The 24,031-nt window shown below is 56.2% G+C and overlaps 1 protein-coding gene across 4 annotated transcripts in view; it reads left to right on the top strand.

Annotated features, from left to right (window-relative positions):
- The first annotated feature begins 526 nt into the window (after positions 1–526).
- The window catches only part of GLYCTK (glycerate kinase), a 29,522-nt gene continuing 6,017 nt past the window's right edge, over positions 527–24,031 (top strand). The window contains exons 1-5 of one of the 4 annotated variants that reach the window (XM_045505959.2): positions 527–604; positions 4,372–4,787; positions 5,029–5,180; positions 5,797–5,972; positions 6,291–7,528. In XM_045505959.2, coding sequence (XP_045361915.1) covers positions 4,411–4,787; positions 5,029–5,180; positions 5,797–5,972; positions 6,291–7,157 — 1,572 coding nt within the window. In that variant the 5' untranslated portion in view covers positions 527–604; positions 4,372–4,410 and the 3' untranslated portion in view covers positions 7,158–7,528. Of the gene's footprint in view, positions 605–2,211; positions 2,277–4,097; positions 4,788–5,028; positions 5,181–5,796; positions 5,973–6,290; positions 7,529–24,031 lie in introns of those variants that run through there. The other 3 variants (XM_045505958.2, XM_045505962.2, XM_074344765.1) reach the window with 3 other exon arrangements.

Below are 24,031 nucleotides of genomic sequence, written 5' to 3'. Positions count from 1 at the left end.
TCTTTGTCCACATAACTAATTATTTCCTTAGACTGAAATTGCCTGTCACATTTTGACATTGATACTTATTGCCAAAGTACACTTAAGACTGTAAACATATCATGCCTGTCAGGGGACAAGGCGGGACAGTATCATGGGAGGTAAGAGAATTTACCAAAGACGAAGGAGGAGCATAGTAAAGAAGTTTATTAGGTTACACTGTCCTAGACAAGAGCGGGCCACACAGAGGAGAGGACCCTGCATGAGCTCTGAGGTCTTTTATAGGGGGGAGGAGTTGGTGACCACAATGGGCTGGGGACTGCGTGATCAGCTTGCGCATAAATTTTTGATTGTTTGTAGATGAGGTAAGAAGTTAAGGGGCCATGAAGGGACAGTGAGGTTTATGATTCTAGTAAGGTGGAGACGTGGGCTGAAACAAATCAGCCTGAGCTATTGTGAGATTAGGCATTACCTAGGGCTATTAGTTTGTTAGGGCAAACATTCCCAGTAAAGAATGTACTTTATCTGTTGAAGGATTGCAGGCAGACATCTGAGAGCCCAGGAATGGGGGTTGTTGCACTTTGAAGGATGCCAGTTGGCCCTTCTATCAATGCCTACTATCAAGGTATGTATAAGTATTTTGATGAGCATTAATTGTTTTTTTAGACCCAAATCCCACTGCTCTGTGAAGCCTTCTACTTTCACTCACCATCATCTCTTTCCCTTTTGAAAAATCCTTTCTACCTACCGTCTGCAGCACTTTGCAGCTGAGCATTTCACTGTTCTCTTATTAATTCATTAAACAAACAAATTCCACCTTGTATTTGTGCCTGGTCCTATGCAAGGCAGTGGAAATACAAATATTAATTAGACCAAGTTACCACCTTCCAGGATCTCATAGTCCAGTGGGCATTTAAACCTTGTTGTTAACTGCATCTTGTGAGTGAGTAGCTGTAGGGTGGGATGGGGGTTAAAAAAAATGGATATAATCAGTCTCCTGCTAACAGTCTGAAAGGACAGCACTGGCACAGTAAATAGTGTCTGTTTATAAGCCTCTGGGACTAAATAACGAGAGGTGCTTAAATTTACACCACACCCCGCTCCCCCCACCCCCAGCAGTGTGGGAATGTAATTACAAAAGCAGAGTAAGTTTCCCAACTAAAAGTAACCACCTCTTACTCATCCCAGCAGCTAGAACATTTGACCCACATAGGATGCACTCAGGAAATGCCTGTTGAATGTTGGAGGAATTAATAAATATGCATGGATGGATGCATGAAGACAGCTTTCTATAAGTAGGGAAAAACTGAAATTTTATGTAGTTACAATCTCTCTACACCTAAAGAGGGCAGATCCTCCTGAAGTTTCCTTGGTTTTGATGATGGGATGGGGAAGCGTTTTGGACGAGCTGATAGGGAACAGAAGGTCCTATATTATAAAGTGAAAGAAAAATACAGGAGACTGCTAGGAAGAGGGGAGCGGGAGCTCCTAACAAGAGCAGGGCGTGGTTTTGAGTCTTATGGAGAGATGTGGAATCTAGTAAAGGGAGTGGGTGGGAAGAAATATATTTTTAGATTTTTAGAAAGTCTGCTGTGTTATTAGTGATGTTACTCCCTCCGCCATATCCCCAAGAAAACATCAGTAGAAACAATGTACTCTTCTGTGTCTTTGAGTCTGGTCAGGATTTGCCTTTTGAATGTGGTTAGGCATCAGCTGGGCTCATGGTGAAAGCGGGGACAGTGTGGGAAGTACGGGGTCATTAGAGGTTACACGCAGCTAGTGTGTTGGAGAATCACGGACTTTATCTCTCTTGCTGACTCAGAGTTGTGATTTGGTCGCCCAAAGGGGAAGGAGGGGAACACCAGTGAGTTCTGGGATTACAGCGGTGAGGAGGGCCGGGGATAACTTAATCTGGCTCCAGGAGGGGTGGGTTGTGGGGAAATACGGATTCTCAGCCCGCTTAGTCCAGTGCCTAGCACCTAACTAGGAGGTCAGAATATATTTGCTGACTGACTGGACCGTACAGAATAAAGAAGAGGATGCATTAGAGCAATCGGTGAGGCGAGGATTATCATTCCCTTCTAGAGATGTAGACACTGAGGCCTGGAGGTGGCCCTACCCAGTTCTCTCGGCAGTCAGGGCGGAGCCAATGCCCTCGTCCCACCTCCCGCTCCCCACTGCAGCTCGCTCGGGTCGCCCCAGCCACACCCACCCACCCACTTCCGGGTTCCACCCCGCCCACCCGCGAGTACTTCCGGTCTCCGGGGCGGGAAGCCGCGGCCCGGAGTCGTAAGGCGGTAAGTCAGCACCGCGACGGCCTCTGGAAGCAATGGGCCTGGCCACGGCGGGCCAAGGTGGCAGAGGGCCCTTATTTCTAGGGTCACCACCAAATATTACGCGGCACCCATTTCCCCAACGAAGGCCTGAGGCCCCGGCCCAGGGTGACGTCACTTCCGAGGCTGGGCGGGCAGGCGAAGTTAGGAAAGGGCTCCAGCCCCGCTTGGTGGCGGGGCGGAGTGAAGGCGGGTCTTCTCAGAATTTCTGGCTTTCGCGCCGGAGCTCTTGGGAATTTAGGAGAGATGGTGTTACAAGTAAATTTGCTGGATATAGCAAATAAAAATACAGGGCGTCCAGTTAAATCTGAATTTCAGATAAAAAACAATTTTTTAGTATAGGTATGTCGTAAATATTTACGGAACATACTTACATTGTAAAATTCCTCGTTTATCTGAAATTCAAATTTAACTGGACGTCCTGTATTTTATCTGGCTGTGTTAGGCTTGGGCGCCCCCTGCCTTGGGCTCTGATATCCATTAGCAACGCTGGAATCCTCTAGGCCTTTATTCGTAAGGGAAACAGGTAAAAAGTTCGCCCAGGCTGTCAAAATCAGCTCTTGCTAGATACTAAGACGCTTTTAGCTTCAAGCCTAATAGGCCAGCCCCTGGGGCCTGTGGCCACAGCTGGGCACATTTTGAGCCCCCTTGGCGGCGCCCTCTGTATTCACTTTAACAGCTGGAGTTGGGCACAGTTGGATTTCTTGTATGAGAAAGCTGAGCTCCTTGCAGGCTAAGTGACTGAAGGCTAGAAGTTGCCAGGGTTTTTTGAGTGTGGGAAAAAGTGACGCTTGGGGTCCAGGTTTTCAGTGTTAACTAGTGGCGCTTCAGAGAGCTGAGGGATGTCAAGGGGCAAGTACTAGTCTTAATCTCATCTTGCCTCTCCTTTTGCATATGAGGCCCAGTGAGAGGAATGGAGCTGTCCCTGTGGTCGATTTGGAGCCTGATTCCCATCCTCTGTCCCCTGCTCTGTCCACACTTGCTAATGCAGCCAGCTGGCAGCATTTATGGTGGGCATTATTAAAGTAATGCCTTTCTAGAGATGAACTCTTTGGGGCTTTATTGCCCCTAAACTCTACAGTCTCTTGACTTTCACTTCAAGTCTTCTTTAGCTTTTATCCTGTCCGGTGATTATTTGGCAAATGATTATTTGAAAATGATTATTTGGCATCACCTGTGGGAGCCTGACCTTTGCCTGCTCCAGCCACTTGGCTCTCTCACCCACGTGGATAGTATGACCCAAGACTTGTTATGTCAGAGCCAAAAGGCATGTTCTTGGCAGGGCTGGGTCTGGCTGTGTAGGTGGAAGTCTGTCCTGCAGATTGGGACTTCAACAAGATTCTGCTATGCGCCAGACTTTGCTGCCACTTCTGATTTGAACCTGAACCTCTTGCTGGACTGGCCCTGAGTGCTGGGATTCTTAGGCTGTATGTCCTGAGGATCTGCTTTGGGCCTGCCTGTCAGTGTCCTTGCAAACCTACAGCCTCCCTATACAGACCTATCCTTCCCAGGCTCCCAACCCAGTCTCATGAGCTAATGAAATAGAGCAGGCTGGAGGTCACTGACTAGGCTTGGGGTCAGTTGGTGGGACAGCTGGCAGCCTCCTAGCAACAGAATTGGTAAAGAGGCAAGGAAGGAGTATCAGAAAGGGGCATTGCCTTGGATGAGTGCTCAGAAGTACAGTGGGTGGGAAAGGGGAGGAGTGGGAGACTATTGGTAGTAATTGCTCCCTCTGTGAATGATTAACTCTCAGCCAAAGTGGGTGATCTAGGAGGAGGGCTCAGCTAACAGAACCTTTGGATTCAGGGCAGAGTGTCCAGAGGGCTGGCATGTGGCCTGCAGAAGAGGAGGATGTGGTTGGGTGGCAGGCCTGGGCTCTGAAGACTGGAGTGAGATCAGGCAGCTGTGGGCCTTAGGACATCTTCTTAGACTGGCAGATGGCCTATTCTTGCAGCAGCAGCTGTGGGGTCCACTGGCCCTGAGTCCTCAGAGCTGTGGCTGCAGGGAGCCTCCTGTCTCTGGCCTTGCAACGATCTCACTGGTGCTTTCTCTCCCCTAGGCAGCCATGGATGCTGGGTGGTGCTGACAGCATTGGGGCATGGCTACAGCCCTACAGATCCTGCGTCACTTGGCCCAAGCCCCGTTGCGCCTGCTCCTCTGGAGGGGCCCGTTGGCCAGGCTGGCCAGTAGCATGGCCCTGGCAGAGCAGGTGCGGCAGCTGTTTGAGAGCACTGTGCGTGCTATGCTGCCGGGCCCCCTGTTGCAGCGGGCGCTGTCCTTGGACCCTGATACTGGGCAGCTGAAGGTGCGGGACCGGAGCTTTCAGCTGCAGCAAAACCTCTACCTGGTGGGCTTTGGCAAGGCTGTGCTGGGCATGGCAGCTGCAGCTGAGGAGCTACTGGGCCAGCACCTCGTGCAGGGCGTGATCAGCGTTCCCAAGGGGATCCGTGCTGCCATGGAGTGTGCTGGCAAGCAGTAAGGAGCCTGGGGGGGCTGCTCCCCACTGTCCATCTGGGGGGGGGGAACCTGGGTCTGGCTCAGGCTGGGTCCGGGCTTCCCTCCTTCACCAGTTTCCCTTTTCTTCTGAGTCTGGCCTGGCTCCTGGGTGGGTGTCACTGGGCCTCCTTGTTCATGTCTCCTTTACTTGTACATCTGGGAAATCAGGTGGGAGGGTGAGCCCACCCCATTTCTTGTTCTCTCTTCTCTCTCCCCTCAGGGAGATGCTGTTGAAGCCACACAGCCGCATCCAGGTATTTGAGGGTGCAGAGGGCAACCTGCCAGACCGAGATGCGCTGCGGGCGGCGCTGGCCATCCGGCAGCTGGCTGAAGGTCTCACAGCTGATGACCTGCTGCTTGTGCTCATCTCAGGTGTGGGTGCCAGATTGGCTCAGGAAAGTTTGGAGGGGTTCCACATGTCAGGTCAGCAAGAAATTATTGGTCTGAGCCCCCAACATTACAGAGCAAGGGAGGTCATAAGGAGTCTGGATGCCTGAGTCCTGGATGGCCCTGGGCCAGTTGTCTGGCCTCCCCTGAGCTGTGGGGGTCCTCCCTTTGACCTTGTCAGGTAACTGTGAGAGGATGCATAGGGAGCACCTCACTCAGGGCCTTGCAGGGAAAGTGTGTATGCTGTTACTGTTGTCTGCACCATTGTCACCTGGGGCTAGAACCCCAGACTCCAGCTCCCTCAGAGCCTCCTCTCTGTCCCTCCGCTGACTCCTCCTGGTCTTCCCCCTATTCTAAGTCCTAAAGGAATAGTTCTTCCAGTGTCTGCTGGGATACGGGCTATCCCAAGGCAGGGGACAACCTCAGGTGCCCAGGTTGTGGTGACTGTGCGCGCATTCACTGTATGTCCACACGGGGGCACCCTAACCACACCTTTCTAGCCTCCGTTTCCCTAATGTGGGCAATGTCTGTCTGCTTCCCTGGGTGGAGACGTCCTTTGCCATCCCATCCCCTCTGCCTGACATCTTCACTGTCTCTGCAGGTGGGGGTTCGGCTCTGTTGCCTGCCCCCATCCCACCAGTCACACTGGAGGAGAAGCAGACACTAACCAAGCTGCTGGCGGCCCGTGGAGCCACCATCCAGGAGCTAAACACCATTCGGAAGGCCCTGTCCCAGCTCAAGGGTGGGGGGCTGGCTCAAGCCGCTTACCCTGCCCAGGTATGTGGGTTTCTTCTTCCCCAGACAGCCCTGGGCTGGTAGAGCCAGGCCCACATGTGCCAGGGAGATGAAAGCCTAGAACAGCATACAGATCTCGTATGGGAGTCCATAGGGCCAGCTGGGGGTGTTGGGGACCTCAGAGAGGGGGAAGGGGTGTCCACATGGCAAGTTCTGCACATCCACTTGAGAGGGGTTAGAAGTGGGTGAGGAAATGCATGGAGTGGCGTGAGGATGTGTGGATCGGAAGCAGTTTGTACTCGTGGGCTCTGGGGCAAGGACCAGGTGGGACCGAGCCTTGCCTCTGCGACCCTTCTCCAGGTGGTGAGCCTGATTCTGTCAGACGTGGTGGGGGACCCTGTGGAGGTGATTGCCAGCGGCCCCACTGTGGCCAGTGTCCACAACGTGCAAGATTGTCTGTACATCCTTAACCGCTACGGCCTTCGTGCTTCCCTGCCACGTTCCGTGAAGACTGTGCTGGCTCAGGCTGACTCTGACCCCCACAGGCCACACACCTGTGGTCACGTACTCAATGTGATCATTGGCTCCAATGCACTGGCGCTGGCTGAGGCTCAGAAGCAGGCTGAGGCCCTGGGATACAGGGCTGTGGTGCTGAGCACAGCCATACAGGGCGACGTGAAAAGTGTAGCCCAGTTCTATGGGCTGCTGGCCCGAGTGGCTGGAGCCCGCCTCACCCAGCATGGGGCTGGAGCCTCTGTGAAAGAGGATGAACAACTCCAGGAGCTGGTGGCCCAGCTCCAGCTCCCAGACCTGCAGCTGAAGGGGGCTCTGGAGGCTGTGGTATGTGCTCAGGGCCCAGTCTGCCTGCTGGCTGGTGGCGAGCCCACAGTGCAGTTGGAGGGCTCAGGCAGGGGTGGCCGGAACCAGGAACTGGCCCTGCGTGTTGGAGCAGAGCTGGGACGATGGCCGCTGGGGCCTGTTGATGTGCTGTTTTTGAGTGGTGGCACTGATGGGCAGGATGGGCCCACAGCGGCAGCCGGGGCCTGGGTCAGGCCTGAGCTTGCTAGCCAGGCCGCCACTGAGGGTCTAGATGTGGCTGCCTTCCTAGCCCACAATGACTCACATACCTTCTTCTGCCGCTTCCAGGGTGGGGCGCACCTGCTGCACACAGGACTGACTGGCACCAATGTCATGGACGTCCACTTCCTGTTTCTGTGGCCATGGTGACGGCATGGGTCATGTTTTGGGAGTCTAGAGGGGGCATACAGGGCAGCATCCTGGGGCAGAGTGGGGTTGGTCCCCAGGGCCTCACCAGCCTTAGGGTCTATCTTCTCCTTGGGCCTGGCTACTTGGTTGGCCCTCATACCTCCCAAACAGAGCCTCTGCTTGTGTCCAGTTCCTCAACCTGGCAGGCAGATGTGGGCCCTCTCCCACCCCTACTTTCAGCCATGGCAGCAGGTACCCCAGAGGATCAGGATGAGCCCCTGGGCCAATTTGGTGTTCCCAGTCTTCTCTCCCAGGCAGCCCCTCTGCTGAGCTCCTAAGCCTGTTTCATCTGTGGGGTGAAGAGGATTGAAAATAAAAAGGACCACACTGTGGGTTCTCAGTGCATCTTCCCTCAAAGAGAAGACTAGTGAGCTGCAGGGAAGGGGAGTGGGGTCCGGCAGCAGCCCCATCACCAGGGCCCCACAGGAGTTCCCTATGCCCTTCTCTGCAGGGCACACCTTTGTTTCTTTTAAATAAGAGCCTGGGAGGGTTGGGCCTGGATCTGGACATGATTGATGTGGGTGAGCAGAGAGCCCAGGAAGGACGGCCTAGGGCCTACACTCCGTGGGGTCCGGGAGGGATTGGCCACCCATCTAACTGTTACTCTCCCCTGTGACACACCTGCCGTGATCTCTCCAATCTCTGTCGTATGCCTCACTGGGTACATGCTTACTGCCTGCCACCAACAATGTCCCTCCCTTCTGTCTCTGGACAACCCTTAGCCATAGACTGTACCTTCTTTGCTTGAGCTCCCCCCTGTTTTTCCACACAGGACACTGGGTCTTGTTTCCTTTTCCCAGGCTGAATGCTCCCAGGTCCTTCAGCCATTTCTCTGGGATACAGTCCAGTTCCTGCTGCCAGTCTGCGGTGGGGGTCCCCAGTGCTGGGGTGGTGGGTTAGGGCAGTGTTGGGGTCTATCAGCCTCTCCCCTCTCCCCTGTTAGCTGGCTAGGGAGAGGCCAGTGGGGAGGGGAACCACAGATGAGGGACTCCCTTGGCCAGGCTAGCAGCCTGAGCTGGGAGAGGGAGGGGCCGCTGTCTTGGTTCTCCTTGGGCTCCTTGCTCAATGTCCGAGCCCTCCGCTGGCTGCCCCCGCCGTGCGCCACGGCTCCAATCCCTATATGAGTGAGCAGTAGAATCACATAGGAATAAAAAGCCATAGAGAACAGCGAGGCCTGGGGCTGCTCCTGCTGGCCCACTCTTCCACCCCAGCCGTGCCCTCTTCTCTGAGAGTGTGAGAGGCCCTGGACCAGGGCTGGCAGGCCTTGCCCCTGGGAAGAGTCCCTTCTCCACTCAGGCTCTGGACAGTGCAGCTTACAGGTGGTTCCTGGTGGGCTGGGGATGGGAAGGAAGGTGAGCAGTGTGAACTGGGCTCTGGGGTTCAGGAAAGGGGGATTTGTACCTCTCTGTGATGCAGGGGCTCCACTTCCTCTCCTTCTGTCCTGGCAGGGGGTGTGGGAGGGGTCGTAGTCCTAGGGATCCTGTCCCCATATGGCTGTGCCTGTGCCCTGGTGCTCCTCTGGCAGTCTCTAGATATGCCCTGTCCCTGCTTCAGTCCTTGCCCTCGGGACCTGAGTATTAGCACTGGGTGTCAAGTTGCCAGCAAGAGCAGGATAGTTGGGCCAGGGCTGTGGCCGAGGACCCATCTGCCGTGTCCCCAGTGTGTGCCTGTGTGTGTGGTGGCACTTGAGCACGCAGGTGTGTGTGGGCATACTGGGAGGGGGGTGCATAGACCCTCAGCACGGGGGCTGTGCTGCTCCCTGTGCACCTGGCTCCTTCTATGCCCGCTGAGGGGTTGAGTGTGTGGGTCTTGCTGGAGGCTCCTGTGCCACCTTGGCCCCTGCCCTGTGCCTCTTGTTTGTGGGGTCTGGGAGGCAAGAGGCTGGATTGGGCCTAACCCATTAGACTTGCTCATTTGGTAACCCCAAGGTGAGAAAGCATATATTTGGCTGCAGTCTAGATAAAGCCTATGTGGTGAGTGTTTAATAGGACTTATTATTTGCTCCGTCAGTGTCAACTATGGATCATGATAATTGCTCTCATCCCATGGCTCCTGGCTTCTGTCTCTCCCGGCTCGGGTTCCTGCTGCCCTCACACCCACTTCGTCTCCATCCCCAGAAGCTTTCCCTGGCGTGGGGGAGGCTTTCACCAATTAGGGTGCCTGCCCCAAACTGCTGCTGCCTACACAGGCCCTTCCATTCTCTGTGCTTGGTGTGAATTGAGAGCAGCTGGGCAGTGGGCCTGGCCAGCCCTTAGGTGTCTGCTAATCCCAAACCCTTTGTTTGATAGTTGGTGAAACAGAGAGAGAAGGTGGCTTGTCTGGGGCTGCACAGCAAGTCTGCCACAGAGCCAGAATGAGAACCTGGTTGAGACCTTGATCATCCTCTGCCTACCCTCTGGGGCTCAGAGACCCTGGGACCCTGCAGGGGTTCAGCCAGAGCCAGGGATCTAATCCTGCCTCCCTGCTGCCCTGCCAAGGGCCTGGGGATGGTGACATGACCACACTTGGCCTCTGTAGGGGTCCACAGAACAGATTTGTCAGTCCCTTCTGGCTCAGATTTAATAGCTCCATTGTGTGTGTGATTTGGCAGAAAGCCACGTGTGGTTGAATGGTGGGCTTCTGCACAAAGGTGTGTGCATCTGTATACACATCTGTATGTGTGTGTATGCACAGGGGAACATGTGTGGGCATGTGTGTATCCAGTTCAACCCACAACCAATCACTAAGTGGGCCTCTGAGCTGTGTTCTGCTCCACCCTGGGGTGGGGGACACACACAGTTTGGTGTGGTTAGGATGTTGGGGAGATAGTGAGGCAAGTTTGGCATGGAGGCCATAAAGGCTAGTTGAGGCCAATTGGCAGAGGGCCTAGTGCCCGGGTGAAAGGGTCACATTTCACACTGACAGCAGAGGCAGGCCCCTGAGGTTTCCTAGCAAGGAGGGGTACCATGAGGCTGTCTTAGGACTTTGATGCTGTGGCCTTCCTTACCATAGGGCGGGGGCTGGGGACCTTCAAGGAGGTGCAGGAGGTGCCCCAGGTGGGAGGGAGGTGCATCACCAGGCTCAGGAATCTCTCTCCACCTCCCCTCTGCCTGGTGCTCAGCAGCCTTATCCCGGCAGCCTTCAGCCAGCCCAGGTGACCCTTTAGATGCCCACTTTGGAACGAAGGCTGGAAGCCCTGGCTTAAACGTCCCTGCAAGTCACTCAGCCCCTCTGCCCCTGGGAATGCCATCAGGGCATGAGAGTTTGGGAGACAAAGAGGCTGGGCCACTGGTGGACTTTGGTGAGCATAGGCACCCCACCCTCATGTAGGCTCTCACCAAGGTGGCAGTTAAAAAACCTGGAAGGAGCACTGGAGTGGGAGTCGCATCCTAGGTCCTTATTCTGGCCTTGCCACCTTCTTTTCTCCAAGCCTTGGTTTTCTCCTCTGTCTAATGGGGACAGCATCCTTGTTCTGCTCACCTCTCTGGGGAGGTGTCGGCAGCAGATGGATGTGGGTAGGAAAGCTCTGTGGAAGGGAGCTCAGAGGGGGAGAGAAGGAAGGGAAAGGTGTTGACTTCTTCCAAGGAGAAGCTCAGGGAGTTCTTGGCTCAAGGAGGCCCCCCTCTTCCAGGAAGGGCCAGGGTTGAGTCAATGAGGCCTTATTGCTCACTGACTGAGGCCTAGTGAGTGACTCTTGCTGTCTGGCACTGGACTGGCACTGGCAGGAGTGGTACTTGAGTTTTTAATGGCTGTTGGGGTACACAATGCCCTGGGAGGTCACAGAGCCAGTGGTGGGGGAGTCAGCTGGAGCTGGAGTAAGCTGACCCAGCCTGGGAGAGAGCCCCCTCTGATCTCAGAAAAGTGGGCGGGGCAGCCTGATCCCTCTGTATTTGGATTACAAGTGAGGGACAGGATCAGGCCTAGGCTGGATAGGGGAGAACTGGCTTGACCCCAAGAGTCCCTAGTTGGGTGGGAGGATTCAGGTGTGCTAGGGGAAGACAGGGGTTATATGGGGGGGGGCACTGACACATTCTGAGTGGTGGGGAAGCCAGTGGCCTAGGCTGGCTACCACAGAGAGATAGGGCCACAGAGCTGAGGTGATCTGTGCTCAGGTCAGGAGGGATGGCTTTCTCCCTGAGACAGGGATGTCTGAGGGTTGATCCCTCCCTGGGCAGTGAGGGGGCCAGTCCTGAAGCTCTGCTCTCCCATTTCCCCTGGCTCAGGCTGCCCTGTAGAGCCTGGGGGTGGGAGGTGGGCTCAGGGTGATCACCTCAGCCCCTAAGACTTGATGCCCACAGCTCTGATTCCCCCTCTCTGTACATGTTACTCCATCTGGGAAGGGTTGTTGCCAGCTCAGATGTGGAGACTCTAGTCACGGAAGAGGGCCAGGAAGAGTTGGCCCCCAGATGCAAGTGCCCCATCTGCCCAGTCCTAGGGGGACACATGCCCCTTAGTAGCTCTGCCTCATGGGATCACTACCCACCATGATCTTGTCCACTGCTGGCTCCCTGGGGGTTCAGGGAGCTGTAGGATCTGACTCTGCCCTAGCTGTAATGCCAGGGGCTGGCCCCCAAGATGCACCCCATTGGGAATTTCCCCCTCAGTCTCCCCCACACTCCTGGCCTTTCCTGCCCCTTCTCCAGCAGAGCCTCCCTGCTCACCTTTCCGGGGAAGTGTGAGTAGCACACCCTGTCCCCATCCAGCCCAATCTCTCCATCCCCAGCTCCGGCTGAGAAGGGGGCGGAGCCCCTGGCACTGGCTTCTGCCCCTTCCATTGACTCCCACCCACCTGCCCAACATCATCTCGGTGTATCCCTGGGTCATCTCCAGTAATCACAGTTGTAGTCTCATTCAAGAGCCAGGGCTCTGTCTTCAGCTGTTCTCTCCCTGCTGCCCCCCACCCAAGGCATTCCTCCCTCTCTTGCTCTGTTCACCCCAAGAAGCTGACCACAGCAACATCTGGGCTCAGACCCGGATCCCTACTGTTTGCAGCCCTGGGTAAAGCTATCCTGGAGCCCTATCTGGGGGGAGCTGATCAGAGACCCTTAGGGGAGGGAGATGTGCCCCTCCCCCATGTGGCTCTGTGGGGTCTGGTCAGTAGCTTGGGATGAAAGCAGCCAGGCTGTAGCAGGGGGCAGATCTCTCCTCTGCTCACACCCCCACCTGAGCAGTGGAAGCAGTCCAGCACATCCCTGAATAGCAACCACACCCCCCCCAGGCACTGGCACTTGTGGGGTCACAGCCCGATGGACAGTGCCACTGCTGCCACCCGGCAACCTCGCAGCCACAGACCAGCCAGAGGCAAGGTCCCAGCCCTGGGCTCTCGGACTGGGTATGCGCTCAGACCTTCAGGATGGCTGTTCTGGGCAGCCCAGCCCCCTCCCACCCAGTTGGGTCCCCCTCAGCCCAGGGCCACCCAGAGAAGCCAGGCACCAGGGCAGGGACAGAGCCTGCCACCCTCTGGCTAGCTTTGCCCCCTGCAGCCAACTGGCTGCCCCTCTGTCCTCTGCTCCAGCTGACCACCGGGAATCTGAAGCTGGCACTCCGACTGCTGGTCTTACTGCCCTGGGCAGAGAAGCGGCAGGCTGGGCTGCCCCCTCTGCCCATCTGCCCGCCCCCCAGAGCTCCGGCTGCCCGCGCCTGGCGGTGCCCCGATCCCCCAGCTCACCTCGGTGGCGCTGTCTCCTCACCAGAGGCACTGCAGTGTGAGAACTGTCCCGAGGAGCCGGTTCTCAGCTGAAACAAAGAGGTGGGGGAGAGAGAGGGGGGCAGCGGGAGAGGGAGAGAGGGTGAGTGAACAGGCGAAGGAGTGGAGACTAGAGGGGGAAGAGAAGGGAGAGGATGAGAGAGAAGAGGGGAGGGGAGGAGACCGTGTAGAGAGAGAGAGCCTGACTTCCAGGGACTGATGGGCCAAGGAAAGAGGGAAGAGGAAATGGGGCGGGGGCAGAGGAGGTGAGGGGGCTAGACCAAGAGAGAAGAGATTGTTAGAGGGGCGGGACGTGGGCAAGTGAGAGGGGCGTGGGCAGGAGAGGGAGCGGTGTGAGAGGAGGGCTGCAGGGGCTGGGCTGGTGGGCAGAGGGGCCCCACCCCTGTCCCATGCCAGGCTTCACTACTTGAGTGGGTAAAAGGCCACGAAGGGGAATGGGAGGGAGAGGTGAGCAGCCAGGCGACGGGTAAGGCGCTGGGCTGTGGGCTGGCTGGGAGGATGGGCCAGGGACAAAGGCGGGAGAAGAACAAAGGTGTCCGAATGGAGGAACCGGCCCCTGCTGACCTCTGGGTGCCGCAGTCTGGAGCATCCTGGACAGTCTCCTGAATGGAGGGCAGATCCATTCTGAGGTGGTCCAGGCTCTGAAGTCGCAGCCTGAGGTCAAGGAGAGGGGATGAGGCGTGAGAGTGGGCAGGGGTCCCCTTCATTCTGCCGTGACTGACCACATGTCAGGATGCTGGTGTCACTGTATCTGGGGGAGGGGGTGGTTGATGGGATCCAAAGCCTGGACTGAGAACTACATAGTGGAAGTCCCCTTTTAGGGAAGAGTACTGGGGTCCCCAAGGGAATGGGGAGGATGGTAGGCATGATGGGGAGGGTGAGGAATAAGGATAAAGGGAGTGCGGAAGCAGGGGAGAGGATGAGGTGGGAAGGAGGCTGCAAAGGGCGGGTCCAGAGCTGCAGCCCCTTAACAGGCCTGTCTAAAGCAGAGGCCTCCCTTTCCATACCACATGGTTCTTGGGCTGCCTAATGCAGACCTAATGAAGGATAGAATAATGAACCACTTCCCTGCTGCTACCCTCCTGCTGCCAAGTGCTGCTGTGACAGGCAAGGGCACCAGGGAAGTCAACTTGGGCTGCAGGGGCACCAGTCTGTTATTGCTATGGGGGCAGGGGAGGTAGGGTGGCCTTGACTAGAGCTGTCCCATCCCTCTCTAGTCCTAGGCACAGCGCCTGGGGCTGCTCCAGTCTCCTCTCTTGCTCAGAGGCACAGAGGCCCTCCTAAACCTTCTGTCCAAGGGAAGTTCCCCCTGTTGTCCCACTGAAGACTCCTTATAGAAAGTCCAGAGAACCAACATTTTCTGGAGAGCAGGAAAAGGGGAGGGAGCTTGCCTAAAGCTGTGACAGGGAATGGGGCAGAGTCAGCCCCCATCCCACCCTGCATAGAAGGGTCAGAAGAGCTAGATACCCTTAGAATCTTAGCCAAATTCCCTTCACCTCCTTGGGGAAGCCCTCCTGGCCCCACCAAGGAGGGACATATCAACTCGGCTGCCCTGGTCTAGCTGCCTCTTCTAGTAGCCTGGAATCCCATAAAAGAAAGGGACCTTCCTTCCTCCCTTCCTTCCTTCCTTTTACTTATTTATAAATAAGTGCAAACTCACAGAAGAGTTGTCAGAATAAGAATAGTGTAACACACTCAGATACCCTCTAGCCATTATCAACTGTTATTAATTTTGCCTCACTTGCTTCCCTTCCCTAGATATGTATTTGTTCTGTGTGTGTGCATCCATAACATTTTTCCTGAGCCATTTGAGAGGAAGTTATGAGTGTTATGGCTAAAAGAATGATTTCTTATCTGTTTCTGTCTCCTGGAGCTAGCCTAGGGGAGTCCAGACCATGTTGTGTGGAGTGAATGAGGGCCTGGGACAGGCAGTGAAAGAGTGGACATCATCTATTGGGAGCCTTGAGGCCTGGGGATTGGAGGGGTTTGGCCGAGGCCCTCTTGGGAGCTGGGCCAATCCAGGGCTAGGGCCCGAGTCCTCGTTAAATCTCTCCTCCAGCCTGAGATGCAGGGCGCAGTTGCCCACCAAAGCGAGCATGTGGTGTTTTCCGGGTGTGGAGCCGCAGCATATGTCTATGGAGGTGGCAGCAGGCGGGGTGCGGGGGGGTAGAGCTGGGAGAACAGGGATGCCCACACTGCGGCACCTGGGCCTGCTCAAGAGACTGGGCACTGCCTGTCCCTGAGTGGCTCAGAAGACCCAGCTGCTTGTAGGCCCAGCCCCAGTGCCGAGGCATCGAACTCTTGCCTTTGGGATCCTCCCTACTGAGAGGGAAGGGATGGAGGCCCCGCTTGACAGCTGGTCCATGGTGATCAGCTTAGAGAGGGCAAGATGAGGGCTCTGGTCATAATGAGGCTGAAATGATTGTCCCTGACACAGGGCTGGCATTCCTTCTGTGTTCCCTAGTGCCCCCAAATGGGTTGGAGTCCCATCTGGGGGCCCTCCTTCAGGTGACTGCTTTCTTATCCCTCCCAACTGCCACCTGAAGGTTATGATTAAGAAGTCTGGAATTGGGGGGTGGGGTGTAGCTCAGTGGTAGAGCACATGCTAAGTGTGCTTGAGGTCCTGGGTTCAATCCCCAGTACCTCCATTAAAAAAATAAATAGGAAGTCTGGCATTAAAAAAAAAATCACACTTTGAAAGATGATCTGAGCTCTGACGCCCCAACTTCCTATCTCTTTCTCTCATAGGTGAGATCTTCCTCCTCCAGGAAGCCTTCCAGATTTAGATTGCCTTCTACCTCAGGTGCCAGCATGTTTATTCCTTTGCTGGCTCACACTGCTGCTGTTCCCTGAACCTAGGGCTTTGTTTGGTCATCCACCTTTCTCCCTCCTGCTGCCCCAGGCCAAGCATGTAACTGGTAACTGACATCCCATAGATGGATGACGGTGGCTTGGTTAGTCCTATCTGGATGTTGAGTCCCTCTGATGCCCCTGTGCCCTGTATATTTGAGATTCCATAGGCTCTGGGCTGGCTGAGGTTGGGGGTGGGCAAGGTGACCCGCTGGAAAGAGGAAGAAGGTTGTTCAAGACCACCAGCCTTGTCAGGGCAAAGGCAGCCCCCAGTTGGGGTCTCTGACTACCTATCTAGCCCATTCCGCTTCTTTCCAGGAGCATGGGCAAGACTGACCAAGGCAGTGGTTGAGGGTTCTCCCAGAACCCCACTTCGGTGACCGCATGACCTGCTGAACTGAGGGAGGAATGCCCCGCTGCTTCAAATTTGCTGCCCACCAGCCCATCCATGTGAAAGCCCAGGGCACATAGGCCTCCTCCTCCCCTGCCCTCCCCTCGAAGAGATTTCAGCCAATTAGCACATACAGTATTTACTTAATTAGGGTAATGACATAATTAGTATAAGTTGGGCTCTATGGAATGGCTTCAACATGCAATTAGGAGCCGTCAGCGGGAGGCGACATTGTGAAAATGCTCATTCAATTTTGGTTCCAGCATGGAGGCCGCAGCAGCTGCCTCTGCTTGGGAGGGAGGCGGCCAGGCAGCGGCCGCTGTGTGTGTGTGGAGTGGCTGCCAGCAACCAACAGACTATCTACGAAGGAGAGTCAGTGGGGACAGAAAGGCCGTTTCCAGGGCTGCTGGTGTCCCTGACCAAGCCTCTTCCGTCACAGATGGGTATTGCCGTCTCCCACAACCAGGGCTTGGCTGGGGTGGCTGAGATTGGGGGCCTGGACAGTCTAGGACCCTCTGCCCCCAGGTTCTCTGCCTGAAATGCCAACATTAGCGGGCTATCTCTTCTCTCTTCAGGGCTTTGCTGCTCAGGAGAGGCACTGGCCTGTTGGCCCCTCACAGTGGCCCTTCGAGGCCACAAACTAGAAGGACTTGGATTATCATCTTCAGTGTCCTTGGAGGGGAACTGAGGCTTGAGGCAAGGGAGGCATTAGAACCGATCATGGCAGTGCTGACCCAAGAGGCAGCCCAATGTGGCTAGACACTCCTCAAGCCCAGGTACCTCACCTCCAGCTTCAGGGAGGTCTCCTGCCCATCGCTCCTTTCCCTGGGAGGGGGCAGGGAATCCCAGAGTCCTGTTCCCTCAGCCTCCTCTGCCCTCCCCACCCCCTGCCTTCCACAAGGCCAGGAGGCAGGGCCCTGACCGTACCAAGACCATCCACAGCCTTCCTCTCAGTGAGCCTCACACATTTCCTGGGCAGGTGGGCAGGGAAGTGAGGGAGGATGGGAGTCGGTGCCACCACTGTGCGCAAGGGGAAGCCAAGGCTCCAGGGCCTCCAAGGGGTGCTGTTAGAACCGAAGTCAGGCCCCAGGAACTCCACTCCCTGCCTGGCTGGGTTGACTGGACAGATGCTCTCCTTCAGGCCTCAAGTTTCCCTGCCTGAAGGAAGAGTCTAAAATCCTGGGACTGTCCAGATTCCTTAGGGAGGTGGGACCCAAAACACATGACATCTGTCTCCCCTCCCTCCAGATTGTGTTGTCATAGTTGTCCCCCTCTTTATGTCCCACCCATGCCCTGCCAGGGGGTCAGTTCCCCTAGGGAGACAGCTCTGACTGGCAATTCCAGTGGGACTCTCTCATTTCTGAACTGGAGTATCCTGTCTGGGAGGCCTGGGCTCTGGGGGCCATCCCAGACCTTCCCACTTACTGGGGCCCCATCTTATAGGCAATACCCACAGTTGGCTGTACTCTGTACTCATCCAAGCCCCTCCCTAGGTCTAGAGCCATACGGTCATGGTGAGGCCTACTTGTTTGCTAATCACGGACTATGGGCCAAGCACCTTGGGCCTGGCTACTGGGGCTAGATGGGGAACATCGGGCAGGCAGAGATGAGGGTCACCACCACCAGGGGCTCCTGGCCTCAGGGTTCAGACAGACCCAGGCCCAAGGAGTATCCTCCAAAAGGTAGGCAGAGACAAGGCCAGGAAGAGCCAGCTTCAAACAGGGAGAGGTCCCAACTCTTCCTCACTGGTCAGGAGACATAGCACCTGTAGGGCCTGGGACATGCAGGGATTTCAGTCCACAGAGGATGTACTTCAGCCTCTGCTCACAGTGGTACTCTGGGAGGCCAGAGTGGGATGAGGGGATGTCAGTCTCAGGTGTGAGGTGTTTGGGGACTCTGGGGAACTTGAGGGCGGGGCTGGCTGTGCAAGAGTCAAAGCAATCTCCCAATATTCATTCAACAAGAAGTCCCTACTGTGTGCCAGGCAGATGGTGTTCTAGGCTGGGGATTCAGTCGGGACCAAGACAGATGAAATCTTTGCCCTGGTGGAAATTCTACTCTAGTTGAGGGGGACAGGAGAGCGAGAACAGTGTCATGCAGGTGTGATGCAGATCTGAACAGGACGATTGCTTGGGCTGAGGCGGGGCTGGGATGGCTTCAGCCCCAGCTGAGGCAGGGCAGCCAGAAGGATGAGGCTGCAGGAGGGACGCTGTCCCCACAGGTGTGGTCTGTGGCCCTACCTCCCCCAGAATCTCGGCTCTTTGGGGCCCACTCCCAGCAGACAGGCATCACTCCTGGGCATCCCTTCTGCAGGGAGAAGAGGTAGCGGCTGCCACCGCTAAAGCCATCCTCCTGATACCGCGCTCCTCCATGCCAAGCACATTAGGGGATAATTAAGTAAAAATAGGCCTTCCGACCAGTGTAGCTCATTAAGGCCTAATTAAGTTAATTAGTTCCAGGTGTGGCTGGCGAGGCTCAAGTGAGGCAGCGGCTGTTCACTGTAATTGTGTTTTTGCTGCAGCCATGGTGGCAGCAGTAATGATGGTGGCAAAGGCAGTGGCTTCCTCCAAGGCCTGGAAGCCCGCCAGGGAGTTCAAGGGGCTGCTACTGAGCTGGGAGGGATACAAGCCGCCGGGCTGACTGGGGGCCACCCACATAGAGCAGTAGCCAGAGGTTCAAGGTCAGCCAAGCACAGGGAAACCTGCACTTGCAAACTTGCTTGCTTTCTACACAGGGATCGGGGGCGGGATTGTACAAAGCCACCAACAGGCATCCTCCCCTCGGCTGAGCAGAGTGGGTGCACAGTGGCTGGTCCTTTGGATTCCCTCATACCATGGTGGTCCCCAGGAGGACTGTCAAGTAGCTTTGCTGAAAGGTAATATGTGACTCAGAGGCAGTGGGTGAGACCTCTAGGAATCCATCTAAATCACCCTCTCCATTTGGCTTGAAGCCCCAATTCCTGTCCCTTTCTGGCAGATATGTGGCTCTTAGAAATGCCCCTTCTTCGCAGTTCAGGGCAGGACTGGGGCCACACAAATCCGGGGCCTCCGCAGAGGACCTGCTGGTTCAGTCTTCTGCCCTGGGCATCTCCCTCAGCCCACTTCCTGCCTCAGCTTCTACACCCAGCAGACCTGGAGGACCTGCCTATGTAGAACGGCCCTCCTAGCCTTGGCCACACTCTCATTCATTCACCATTCAGCTGTTGCTCACTGGGCATCTCTTCTCTGCAAGGCAGCAGCCAGGGCTGGGGACACAAGGATCTCGAGACAGTTTGGACGCTTCCCCATGGTGCCTTTGGTCTCTCTGAGGAGGCAGACACGTTAATGCTCATGGCCACACAGTTGTGTTGTGGCTATGGGAGCACAGGAGTGCTTAACTCAAACCTGGGAGGAAAGATGTCTGAGCTGCAGTGAACATGATCCAGGTGTGGAGCGGGCAGGCACTGGGTGTGTGTGTGAACTAAAAGGGCCTCCCTCTGACCAGAAGGCAGCACCAGGTGCCGAGTGGGGAGAAGGTGGGGCCAGACTAGGGAGGACCGAGATGGGCCATATGGAGGGGTCTAAGCAGGGCTGCTAGGTAGTAGGAACTTCCTACTTCTAAGTAGGAAGCTGCTGGCTGATGGCTGGGAGGCCAAGGAGAAGGTGGCCAGGGCTATGGCTGTGGATCTGGAGAGAAGTGGATGAATTTGAGGGATATTTAAGAGTAGAACTGATGGGACTGGGTGCACTGGTTGGGGGTAAGGAGTGGGGAAAGAAGGGCTGTCAGCTGCCTAGGGAGGGGCTTTGGGAGTGGAGCTGTGCTCTGAAATGTCCCCACAGGGCTGGGACTAGGACGATGCACGTGAGGTGCCTGGGATGCAAAATTCGGGGTATTCACTCTCAGTCTTGTGTTTCCACCTGTGCCCTGCCCCTGGTCCTCTGAACCTTCTCACTAGAAACATACCTTGGAAAGTGGAAGCCACTCCTGAAGATGGGGCAGCAGGAGGACGGTTCTGGGTGGTGTGTCCCCCTCCATCCTTCAACCCCTACCTAAGAGGTGTTACCTTCTCTGCACCCTCCAGGGCTGGGGTGGGGCTGGGATTGACACCTTAGGGACTCATGTGCTTTGGACAGGGATTCTGTTTCCATTCTGATGGACTGGTGTGAGGATTACATGACATGATGTGTGTAAACCTCACAACACATACTAATTCCTTCATGATGGGTTCCTAACCCCTAACAATGAGTAACGACAGAGATGGACACTGTCCTCCTCCTGGCGTGGGCTGCCCAGTGGCACAGCTTCAGCCCAGGTCCTGGAACTCACCTGATGGCCTCAGGTCACAGACCCCACTGCCATCCCCTCTCACCTCCAGTGCATGTGCAGAGCTAATACCAGAGGAGGGTGTGCATGGGAAGAGGAAGTGACATTTTCTTGAGATGGCTGAGCCGTTTTGAGATGTGGGGCCAGCCCTGCTGTATTGAATCGTTCTCTGCTCAGTGTTCACTGCAGGGGAGCCCAAGCTCCTCCCCAGTGGCCCTCTGCTTCTCAGGTCTCTCAATCAGGGGGACCAGTGGTGGCTGAGAAGGCAGGACACAGACCCACCCTGACTGAGGTGTCTGCCTGGAGGGGTCTCGGGCACACCACCAGACCCACCAGACCTGGTGGTGAGGGTCTGTCCTGAGCCTGAGGGGCTTGCAGAGCCCTGGATCCCATGGAAGGTGGCAGACCCTGCAGAGCTCACTCGAAATCCTCGAGGTTGTGCTGATCATTGTCGAGGTGCCCAGACTCCTCCCAAGAGACTGGGGTGGTGAGCCTAGGACAGAGTCTTGCAGGAACCCCTGACTCCCCTCAAAGATCAGAAGGGCCAGCCCAGGAAGGAAGGAGAAGAGGTGCTGCAGCCTAGTCTCTGAAGCTGTCCTGCTCCCATCCTCTGTGCTGTCCCATCCCCAGAGCCTTATCCACATCCCAGGAGCACACTCTGCTTCTGCTTCAGGGTTGAACATCAGAGCTTGTCTCTAGAGGATTTCTATAGAATTGACATCAGCGGTCATGCTCTCCAGCTCCTGGTGACTCGGGACTTCCGGATTCCAGTGTGAGCAGGGAGAGTGCCACAGGGGAGGGACCACAGGTGCCAAGGCTCAGAGCAGGGTGGCACGGTGGCCATGTGGGAATGCTGAGTCCTCTAGGTGTGCCACGGTGATGCAGGGAAGTGGAGGATGTGAGGTGTTTGTGAGGTTGGCAGGGAGTCAGCTTTGTGCAGAGGGTGCCTGACTTCATTCTCACCCCAGCTGTGGGTGGGAGGGCTCCCCATTACTCTAGACTTACCTTGATTTTACAGACTGGGCTCCAAGAGAAGGAACTTGCACACAGTCACACAGCTGGTGGGGCCACCACAGCCTGCTCCCAGCCCTGCCCAGTCCCTGTGGCTAGGCTCCTTACCATGGGGGTGTCTGGAGGAGGGATGACTGTGGGCTCAATTTGCTGTTTGATTTGGGGTCTGATGGCTTGAGGTCCTGGGTCCTGGGTAGGCTCAGCTCTGCCTCTCTCTCACCATGGCATGATCCAGGCCAAGGCCCAGCTTGACTCTGTGCCTCAGTTTCCCCATTTGTACAGGGGAGTTAACACACTCTGGTTCAGCCATGCTCCTTTGCCTCCCAGAGCCACAGTGCAGCAGAGGGAAGGAGTGGTCATTCACAGGTGGGAAAATGAGGCACAGGGAGGGGACAAGAGAGCCTGAGGTACAGATCTCTCACAGGCCTGTAGACCCAGCTCTGAGGGTATGCTCAGCAGCCAAGAGAGGAGGCTGCAGGGGTGGATGGCCAGCAAAACACAGCTTTTCTAGGTTTCTTTAACCTGCCCTCCAGGCCCCTCTGCCTTGGGTTCACAGCTCCACCCCAGCTGAGTGTGTCCGGAGGCAAGGCCCCTTTTCCCCACCCCCCAATTAAGGCTTGGTCACAAAAGCTGGACCGTGACCAGACAAAGGGACAGGGATGAAAGTGCTGGTTGTCATGGCAACCTGGTGGGTTGCTGGGACCCAGGGGAGGGCCTTGGCTGTGTGCCTGAGCCCAGGCATCTGGACGACCTCTGAGCATGAGCCAGGGTGGCCCAGGGGCTCACAGGGATGCCCCTCCTGCTCGGGGCCCACCAGAGCTGGGCGAACAATGACAACCTCACCCCCTCCATGGCAGCACCTGCTCCCTGGGCCTCCCCTGGTGGCCCCATTATCCTGCACCTGCTGCCCCCCCACCACACCTGCTCCCCAGCTCAGGCGCCCTCCCCAAGGCACTCCCTGTTTAGCGCCAGGCCCAGCTGCCTGCTCTGAGGGCCAGCCAAGAGGGGTTGTAGAACCAGGATGGGTAGCAGGGAGGGCCCTGGGCAAGGGCAGAGGATCTAGCTGCCAAATCAGCTCTGCCCAACCAGTAGTGTGTGTGCCCATGACAAGGCCCCCACTCCAGGACCTCATTCTCCTCACCTGTAAAGTGGAAGCAACTATTCCTGCCCTCAGGGCCTCCTTCTGCTTGGAAGATCTGAAGCCAGGATGTCACCAGAGCTGGCTCAGGGTGGACAGCTAAGTTGGAGAGGGAAGGGGGTGTCCTGGGTCACACTCTTAGGGCTACCTGTTAGGCCACTTGGAGACCTGAACGCCTTCTGCACACTTAAGAGTCACTGCTTAGAGGCAGAGATGACATTTCCAAGAGGCCCCCATGGGTATAGGGGAACTGGGCAGGGGACTCATCGGTGCCAGGTTCTTGAGTGGCCTATCAGGAGTATCAGGGAAAGAGGACACTGGGGCAGGGACCCCCTATGGAAACAGTAAATGCTGCCAGAGGATGGCCTGGGGGCCCCTGGTGATCCAATAGTTCAGTTCAAGTGAAGACACTGAGATGTTAAGAACTAGCAGCATCAGGCTCTCTGATACGCACCACTGGATGGTGGGATGGAGGAGGCAGGAGGAGTGGGAGGCCCAGGAGGATGCCCCTCCCCATCTTGGAAAGGAAGGAGATTCCCCGGCCACTGGTCTTTGTCTTGTGGCTTACATTCTAGCATCTCCTAGCCTGCAGAACAGCCCCAGGTTCCCATCCTTCTCTGCTGTGACCTTGAGTAAAGCCCCTCTCCTCTTGCCACATCAGCTTGCCAACCTGGAGTGTGGGAGCAGATTTCCAGGGAGACTGCCTGCTCCAGCTGCCGCTCTGGCTGTCTGAACACGCCCAGCCTTCACTGCTGACGGCGGCCCCACCTCTCTGATAATGAGGAACCCCCCATTCTGGAACAAACCATCCTTGCTGACCTGTCTAGCGTTTCTTACACAATTCCTCCCAGAAGTCTGGCAAGGGCAAAGCTTTTGCCAAGAATGGAGGTATTTGGGGTGGGGTAACAGTCCTCGTGTCCCTCAGACCATTCTATATAGGAGGCCCCGGTGCAGGGCTGGGCAAGTTTTGTGTTCCCCATTGTGCAGATGGAAAAACTGAGGCCCCTCAAGGGAACAGACTCTCCCAGTGAGTTGGCGGCAGAACCAGGGCCTCCTGTCCTGTTCATGGACCTTTCTAGAGGTGGGCAAGAGGTCAGAATGGTAGTCTGGTCCCCAGACTCAGCGAACTCAGGCTCCCTGGAGTGGGTGGGGTGAGGGTACTTCATGGGTGGCAGGGCTGAGATGACGAGGCCACCCACTCTGCCAAGAGATCACTCAGCAATGTTCACTGAGCTGCTTGGGACGGAGGGAAAATCAGAGGTGCTCAGAGCCTAATTATGATAAACTCTCTCTGCAGCAGCTCGGGGCCCCACAGAAATGTCCTGTGGAAGATATCACTGTTTTGGGGCTTGCCACTGGAGCATCAGTCCAGGCAGGTCGGGGCTGGTGGGGACCCTTCCTGGTCGCTGCTCTTAGAGAGCTGAGCCTTAGCATCCTGGACCCGGTTTGCTGGCATG

Source organism: Camelus bactrianus, chromosome 17, assembly GCF_048773025.1.
Source record: "Camelus bactrianus isolate YW-2024 breed Bactrian camel chromosome 17, ASM4877302v1, whole genome shotgun sequence".
In the NCBI taxonomy this organism is placed as follows: domain Eukaryota; kingdom Metazoa; phylum Chordata; class Mammalia; order Artiodactyla; family Camelidae; genus Camelus; species Camelus bactrianus.
Note: the sequence above shows the minus strand (reverse complement) of the source record. Positions and strands in the feature narration are given on the sequence as shown.